This window comes from Microtus ochrogaster, chromosome 1 (genome assembly GCF_000317375.1).
Source record: "Microtus ochrogaster isolate Prairie Vole_2 chromosome 1, MicOch1.0, whole genome shotgun sequence".
NCBI lineage: Eukaryota > Metazoa > Chordata > Mammalia > Rodentia > Cricetidae > Microtus > Microtus ochrogaster.
In genome coordinates this window covers 81,747,426-81,756,479 of record NC_022009.1, presented here as the reverse complement: position 1 = coordinate 81,756,479, position 9,054 = coordinate 81,747,426, and the positions used below count along the sequence as shown (strand labels likewise).

Here is a 9,054-nt window from a genome sequence, read left to right as displayed (position 1 = left end):
CTTGGAGATTCTCTGGCAGAGAACCTGCTATAGCCGATGGTCCTTATACTAAGCAACAAATTGATTGGTTATTTCAAAATAGTGATTATTGGGCAATTGTGTTTGCTCAATTTAAAGGTCAAATTAATAATCTTTTTCCAGATGATCCTTTGCTGCAATCTGTGCAACTACATCTCTTTATTTTCCCTAAAGTTGTAGCAAAAGATCCCTTAAAGGATACTGTTAGTTTTTACAGAGGGTTCTTAAAGTGAGGGAGCTGCACATGTGGTTAGTGGTGAAGGACATGGAGTACAAACAGAACCGGCTTCAGCTCAAATAGCTGAGCTGTGAGCTGTGGCTATAGTGTTTCAACTTTTTGCAAATAAGATGTTTAATTTATACACTGACAGCCCTCCCATTAGAAGAACCACCCGGCCTCTATAGCTAACTAGTGTGGCTACTGGGATTAAAGAAGTGTATTACCACTGCCTGGTCTGTATGGCTGAGCAGTGTGGCTGTTTTACTCTCTGTTCTTCAGGCAAGCTTTATTTATTAAAATACAAATGAAATATCACTACAACTTTTACATGTTCATGGGATCAGTTTGCCAGTATTTTTGCATCTATGTTCATAAAGGAGATTGGTCTGCAATTCTCTTTCTTAGCAATGTCTTTGTGTGGTTTGGGTATTAGGGTGGTAGCTGTAGCCTTGTAAAAGGAATTTGGCAATGTTCCTTCTGTTTCTATTGTGTGGAACAATTTGAGTATTGATATTAGGTCTTCTTTGAAATTCTGGTAGAATTCTGTAGTGAAACCATCTCTGGGCTTTTTTTGGTTGGGAGACTTTTGATGACCTATTTCCTTAGGGGATATAGGTCTATCTAAAATGTTTATCTGGTCTTGATTTAACTTTGGTATGTGGAACCTATCCAGAAAATTGTCCATTTCTTTTAAAATTTTCAGTTTTGTGGAGTTCAGGTTTGGGTACGGCGTGCATTCATTTTCATCGAAATCTAGGAAGTCTTTAATTTCTTTTTTATTTCTTCCTTGACCCAGGGGAGGTTCAGTGGAGCATGGTTCAGTTTCCATGAGTTTGTAGACTTTCTGCAATTAGTATTGCTGTTAAAGTCTAACTTTAAACCATGGTGATCTGATAAGAGACAGGGACTTAATCCATTTTTTTTAATCTATTGAGGTTTGCTTTGTTACTGAGTATGTCAATTTTAGGGAAGGTTCCTTGAGGTGCTGAGAAGAAGGTATATTCTTTTGTGTTTAGATGCAATGTTCTATATATGTCTGTTAAGTCCATTTAAATCATCACATCTGTTAGTTTCCTTATTTCTCCATTAATTTTCTGTCTAACAAACCTGTCCATTGGTGAGAGTGGGGTGTTGAAGTCTCCCGTTATTAGTGTGTGAGGTTTGATGTGTGATTTAAACTTTAGTAATGTTTCTTTTACAAATGAGGGTGCCCTTGTATTTGAGGCATAGATATTCAGAATTGAGACTTCATCTTGATGGATTTTTTTTCTGTGATGAATATGAAATGTCCTCCATTTATTTAATTAATAAATTAAAGTATTTAATTAATAAATTGATTAATTTTAGTTTGAAGTCTATTTTGTTAGATATTAGGATAGCTACACCAGCTTGTTTCTTAGGTTCATTTGATTGGAAAAATCTCTTCCCAACTATATACTCTGAGGAGATAACTTTCTTTGAGGCTGAGGTGTGTTTCTTGTATGTAGCAGAATGTTAGGTCTTGTTTTCCTACCCATTCTGTTAGCCTTGTCACTGGGGTTGTTGTGGGTCACAGAAGGGCATATGCCCACAGGGTTTAGGGCATAGAGAGCAGGGCTGTCCACCCAGGAGCTCAGACACTCACCTCTTCCTCTTGAATTCTTTATATTCTTAAGTGCCATTCGCTTGCTCTGTCAGCCTTGGTAGCTCTCTGTAAAAGTCTCCCATGCATGTTTACAGAACTGTACATTTCTTTTTGTGTTAATAACATTTTCAGCTTCATATTTTAGATGTTATACTTTAAGTGAAAGTTGTTTAAACTATTTTGTTTCATTTTTAAATTTATTTCATTTTTATTTTATGTATATGTGTGTTTTTCCTGTATGTATGTTCTGCACTTGTGTGTATGGTGCCCTTGATAGCCAGAAGAGGTAATTGGATCCCCTGGAACTGGTATTATAAACAGTTGTAAGCTGTCATGTGGGCACTGGGATTGGAACCTGGGTCTTCTGGAAGAGCAGCCAGTGCTTTTAACTGCTGAACCATCTTTCTGGCACCTCTTGTTTGGCTGAAAGTGCCACCCCAGCCTCTGGCACCCATTCTTGGAGCAGGAATGGAGCAGAAAGCTCCATTTCAAGCTCCCTCTCCTAAGAGTTGCCTTGGTCCAAATTCCACCTCCCGGAAAGCCCACCAAGTGCTGAGCCCTCCACAGGGAGGGTCGGAACCACTCCTACAGCCTATTTAGGCTGCCACCCAGAAAAGGAACATGTGGTCTCAGGTTTGGTGTGGTCTCCTCTCTCTCTTCCCCTCGCCGTGCTCCTGGGCCATCCGGGAGTGCTGCATTAAGTGTGGGCATCTTTTATTCAGTCTTATTTGGTCTGATTGGAATTATTTGCATCCGTGGAGAGGCTCATCTTAAGAATTATTCCTAACTCCTCTCTTTATCCTTTTTCAAAGATTGCTTCTTTCATCAATATTATAGTCGATGATTTATCATTTTGAATCTTATCACAAGTGAAATTTATGTCATATTTGCTTTCTTTCTATTAGAATTTATCCTGGGTATCTTCCAAAACTTCACTTGAATTTATCTGAGTCATTTTGATTCAGGTATGTCTAGTATAAAAGGCATTCTTTTGTAAAACTCGCTTTCTAAGATGGACCCTTATTCATTCATATTATTGGCTCACATCCTGGTATTTTCCTTTCATGATTCTCACTTACTATTCTTTCTTGTTGGCCTTTTGATTTCTTCTGAAGACTCGAAGAAAATCCTAAAAGTTTCGGAGCCAAAGGATAGACTACTTAGGGGACAGCGAGAGTGGGAACGCCAGGGGGCTTCGCCTGGCTGCACAGCACATGGGAAGACAACAGCGCAGGAAAGTCTTGTTAAATGAGAGTTCAGCATTCAGCCAAGCTTGTGAAGAAAAAGGAAAACGTTTGGAACATTCCTTCATTTTAAGGGTGTAGGGCTTCCTGCAACCCAGTCTGAAGCTGAAGACCCAACCTGAAGATTGGGAGGAAGCATCCATTGGAAGAAAGAGGAGTTTCCTGTCCATGAAGAACTGATAGGAAAACAGCAGAGCCATGGGAAAAAGTCAGAGTTCCCGGCCTATGGGGAACTGTTTTGTGCTTTTCTGGCAGATGGTCAAGAATTTCAACACAACTGATAGAATTGAAATGGCTGGTATGGAGGTGATAATCTCCCTTTGTGAGAGATTGCAAGAGTGTTAAAACAGCAAATGAACCATGCTTAAGACCAAGATGTGTGTGATCTTGAGTTTAGCTCTCTCCTCCTTTGGAACCCTCAAAAATGCACCTTCTTGAATACCTAAAGACCTTTCATTTACTTAAGGAAACTCTTTCAAAGAAACAAGTAAGCAAGCTCACATTTCCTTACGTGCTTTTGAAACTTGGCTTAACCCTTTCAATCTGGTTGTAAATTACATCCTTTGAGACATCCAATTACCACAAGAGCACATATCTAACTCAAGAACTCCACTTCATCTCATTAGAAGTCTCTGAAACTCTTCCAGTATGGCACATGGCTGAGACACAAGCTAGAGGATCAGAAGTTTGGCGTCAACCGCAGCTACAGACTTACTACAATCCCTTAATACACAGTGTTCTGCACTACTAAGCATAAGCTGTCTTTGAACTTGTTTGTATTATTAAGGTGGATTTTCTTGTTCATGTCACAAGTCATGGTTTTCCACTTTCTGTTCTCTGTCTGCTCAAATATGGGTTTTTTTTCTGTTATGCTTCATTATTTTCATACATTTTTCTAAGTGTTTGAATTGGGAACCTAGAAAATCTCCTTAATGAGACCTAACAATTTAATCTAAAGTATTATATTGTTTTGTACGAGTGGACCCTGTGTTTTTATTCTGTTCCCCCCAGTTTTCCTGGACTCTCTCTGCTGTATGCATTTTCCTGGAATTTTGTGTTTGGGAAACTGACAACACAGAGGATCCAGCACAGAATCAAAACACCTTTTGGTCTAGTTCCTAAAATGTTCATAAATACATCACTAGACATTTTATTCTTATTGATTTTTTTCTGTCTCTGAGCCCCTTTATACTTACTGACTGAGACACTGAATAAATACTGCCCTTCACTTCTGTGGGTCTCCTTGGACAGTAAAACCATCACAGGCTTATTATTTATTCAGCATTTGATTTGTGTCAAGTGCCACAGTAGGTGTGATGGGGATGCTGTGTGGCAGGGGAAGCATCCGTCGTTGAACTGCAGGCCAGAGCAAGCAGTGTGAGTAAAAGACACAAGTGGTACAATCACAGCTGAAAGTAGCTGAACCTTGAGCTGGCAGACCCCACTGCTTCCCTGAAGATGCTCCTTAGCGAAGGAGCAGGAATTAACCAGAAAACGTCAAGGTGAATCAAGGGGCAAATAGGGAAAACTTATTTGTGTCAATGCCCTAAATAAGAGAAGAACCTGACGTGTTCCAGGAACTGAAGGAAAACCAAAGTGTCCTTGCATGATCTGATCGCTTAGTGAAGGGGAACCAGGATTTGCTTCTGATCAATAGAATAAGGGGCCATGGCGATGGCACAGCTGGTGAAGGTCCTTGCTGCCCAGCCTTTTGACCCAAGCTCAGTCCTCAGGACCCACGTGTGGAAGGAGAGAGTCAATGCTCTCAAATTACTAGAGGACCCCAAGTACATGAGCACATGTGCACACACACAAAAAAAATAGTTGTGAGATGGCAACGAGGACACGCATTTTCTTATATTACATTGATAGCCACCAATTTTGACAGAAATGCCTTTGAGGAAGCAAGCAGCATACTGGGAAATTCAGGAAGTAAGAGTAGTGCTGTCATAGATTTCAAATATTTGTCCTTCCTAGTAAAGGCTCCATCCACATAATGGAAATGTTGAGGCCATGGACCTTGAAGAGATGTAGTCTAGTAGGAAGTTACTACTGCCTCCTCCTTTAAGTGTGGCTTCTTTTCTAATTAGTTTGAATAATTTCACTGTGAAAAAGCTGAAGATTCTCCATAGATTTAATGGTTCTGTCACACAACTTGAAGGGTTAAAACCATTCTTGAAACTTGAATATTGTTGACATGGGAAATTGTTGGCCTATTCTAGATTATCTGCTGGAAGTGAAAACAGAATGAATACGATCATTGCACAAACACATTGAAGAGACAGTTAACAAATTTGTTGGTTCAGTAGGGACTTGCCCAACACTTGTGTAGAGAAAATAGGGGTCAAATGTCACTTAAAGCAAAGCCTCCCATTTAATTGCTTTGCAACTTATGTGATTCACAGAAACAGCACCTCTGGAATTCATCAGGGTTTATCTGGTGTGTGCAGAGGAGGCGTCTTTGATTCTAGAAGACCAACGGGGCTAACCTTTACAGAAACTTATCTGGAGTACAGAAAACCGATTTCTCGGATTTGGCTTCACCAAGATATCTTTGTAGGACATCTTGTGTGGTAAGGCTTATTCTGCACCTGTGAAGCAAATCTGGGACCTATAGACTAGTTGTGGATGAAACCTGCTATGCAGATATCAGTATCTCATCGTCAAGTTTGGGCTTACTTCACACGGTTATTTTACTATGTCTTCTGTTAAAAAGACTAAATCAGCTGATTGTCTGTTCAGAGATTCTCAATCCTCCATAGCCAGACCAATTTTGAGGGACCTGATGGAATCACTTATGGATTTGATATGCTGAAGACTGGCCATAAGGCCATAAAATGTTCTTGAACTATCTTTACATAAAGAACAATAGAGCAAGTTTTTCTCTTTGGTTTCTGTCTTTGCTTCCCATGTGTATTATTTTTTTCTCTCTTCTTCTTCCTCCTCTTTCTCCTCCTCCTCCATCTCTTTTCTGGGCAGGGTCTTATATATCCCAGGCTGCCCTGGAACTCTATAGGTAGCCAAACATGGCCTTGAATTCCTGATACCCCTGCTTCTGGCTCCCAAATTCTGGGGTTACAGGTATGCAGCACTATGTACCACTTGTGTAGTGCTGGGATTATATTTCAGGTTTTATACATGCTAGGCAAGTACCCTACAAACTAACCTACATCCTTACCCTATTTTCAGCATAGAAAAACACAGTCATATATGTCCTATTTAGCTTAATATTTACTTAAGTGTTTTGTCATTTTCAATTTTTTTTATTTCTGTGCATAATTCTTCAATAAATGTACAATAGCAAAAAAAGAAAGTTACATGAGACAAATTTCCCCAAATAGTCATTCATCTGAAAGAAGTTCATTGGTCTGTCCCCCAAAGCTTGATTTGTATAGACTTGGAACTTGTATAGGTCCCAGCGCATCCTGTGATTTCAGAAACATGGAGCTGTGGGTTGGAATGGAAAGGAACTACCATGTTGTTAGCAACAGACAGAAAAGAGCTTGAGAAATCAAATGTTAGAAATGCTACTAAAAAAACAAATGACCGTGCAATTTATGAAATGAACCTGAAGAATGAAAGAAATACAGATTTATTACTAATTATCAATATAGACATCCGGCAGAGAATGACAAAATCCAGATAATAATCCAAAACTCAGTAAGCAAGGAGGCAATCTCACTACTGTCTAATAGAAACTTTAAGCTTACATTGCACAAATCAAACTCCTGATTAACTCCTCAATACTGTTGCCCATAACTCTCCCAAGGGAACCACCCAATATTTAAAGCCAGAACCTGAAAGTCATTTCCTCCCTCCAGACACCCTTCACTCATTTCCCGTTCCTCCACCACACACATCTTCATTCTCAACGTGCCCTTCCGATTATCTCTAACACCCTTCACGCATTTCCCGTTCCTCCACCACACACATCTTCCCTCTCAACGTGCCGTTCCGATTATCTCTGACACCCATTTCACTGTTTCCAAATGCACCACCTTGCCCAGGCTGCATCATTTCCCACACAGACTACAGTGACCACTGAACTGTTTCCCGTGTCTGTTCTTTTACATCCACATTCTGTTCTGCACATACCACATTAATGCAAAGTTGAGAAGCAACTTTTAAAACTTGTATAGTGGTTTGCATGAGAAATGCCCCCAAAGGCTTAGCCAAATGTTCCCACTTGGTGGCATTGTTTGGGAAGGCTGTGAAACGTTTAGGAGGTGGAGCCTTGCTGGAGGAATGAATGTTTATATTCTCATCCTGCTTCTTATTTAGTCTCTGCTTCATGCTTGCTGCTAAAGATGTGATCTCTCGGCTTCCTGCTCTGACCACTAGGCCAGCTGCTTATGGGCCAGCTACCCTGCCATGATGGCTTCTGAGCCCTCTTACAGTTGTAAGGCAAAATAAATTTTTTCCTCCATAAATTGCTGTTGGTCATGGGGCTTTATCACAGAAAATTAACTAATATAGCATTCATTTTAGGGCACAGCACCAAAGTCACATGTCATAAATGACAAATCAAGAAGACAGATAGAACATGGATTACTGAGCCATGTCATCATCCCAGAGAGGCTTATCCTGAGAGAAAGGAGTTAATTTAAATTTTGTTTTAGCCATTGTATCAAAAGATTTGTGGCAGCCAAAATGTTGAACCCAAAGACACACTTTATGGGAGATGATATGCTCTGGTGAGAAGTGCGACTTTAGGGAAGGAGAAGGCTACTCCATCTTTCTTGGCCTTCTCTGAAGGATCTCGTGGTCATGGTGCTTCTCACCAGAGGGGGGTGTGGCCTGTGTCCCCTAAACTGCTAGGAACAGCAAGGTGAACAGTGTTTCCAAACCTCTGCAGGGTCATGGACCGTCTGTAGGAAGGAAATTGCTTCTAAAGTAATATGTATGTTTTCTCCATGTGAGGATGTGTTCCTTGAAACTATAGAGTCTACCATATCATTTGTACAGCTCCAATGAGTTCTTAAGCATACAAGCCATACTGGTCATCTTTGACCACTGTAACAAAATATCTGAGATAATAAACTTTTAAAGTAGAATGCTTTATCTTGGCTCATAGTTCTAAAAATTTCAACCCAAAATTTCAATAAGTCTATGGCTTGTGGGTGGGTCAGTAGTGAGGCAGGAAACCATGGTAGGAGTGTATGAGAGGAAGCACTCCTGGCTAGAAGAGAGGACAGGGTTCTTTAAGGTCATTCTCCCAATGTCCTAAAGACCTCTACCAGCCTTATCTCTTAAAGGTTATGCCATCTCCTAACCACAGACTGGGTACTGAGTCTTTAACTCACAGTTCACTGGGGACACTTATCTAACCCATGGCAGTATGTTAAGTACTAGTGTAATTGAATGCAGACCTTTCTGAGATGCAGCCTTCTCTGTGAGCCCAGCTCAAGCATGGGTCTCTCTTATCATCAGTGATAACTATTAATATTTTAATCAATTATTATCTGTATATTTAGTATTAAACTTTGCATCGCTTTGTTTACATGTCTGCTAGTATTGTAGTAAATGAAACTAAGTGCATAATGAATTCTTCCAGGTGATGGCAATAAAAACCTGTTAAACTTGTTGAGCAGAAGCTCTAATGATTAAAACTTAACTATTCAGGTATACAGGCAGAGTGGCTCATGCCCATAATCTTAGAACTCCTAAGACTAAGGCAGAGGCAGGCGGATCTCTATGAGTTCCAGGCCAGCCTGGCCTACAAAGTAAGTTCTAGAACAGCCAAGGCTCTTACACAAAAAAACTTTGTCAACATCCCCCCATTAAAATAAATAAATATAAAAGAAGTTCACTCTAAGAGGGTATTTGAAATATACGAGGCAACAAAAGGTGATAAGAAGGTAAAGTGAAGGAGGAAGATTAACCTGGGACTAAATCAATCTCTCTCTCTCTCTCTCTCTCTCTCTCTCTCTCTCTCTCTCCTCTCTCTC

The 9,054-nt window shown here is 40.1% G+C and overlaps 1 protein-coding gene across 1 annotated transcript in view; it reads left to right on the top strand.

The window, feature by feature from the left end:
- The first annotated feature begins 4,774 nt into the window (after positions 1 to 4,774).
- The window catches only part of Nampt (nicotinamide phosphoribosyltransferase), a 38,632-nt gene continuing 34,352 nt past the window's right edge, over positions 4,775 to 9,054 (top strand). Inside the window, exon 1 of the mRNA XM_026778837.1 lies at positions 4,775 to 4,846. Coding sequence (XP_026634638.1) covers positions 4,775 to 4,846 — 72 coding nt within the window. The remainder of the gene's footprint in view (positions 4,847 to 9,054) is intronic.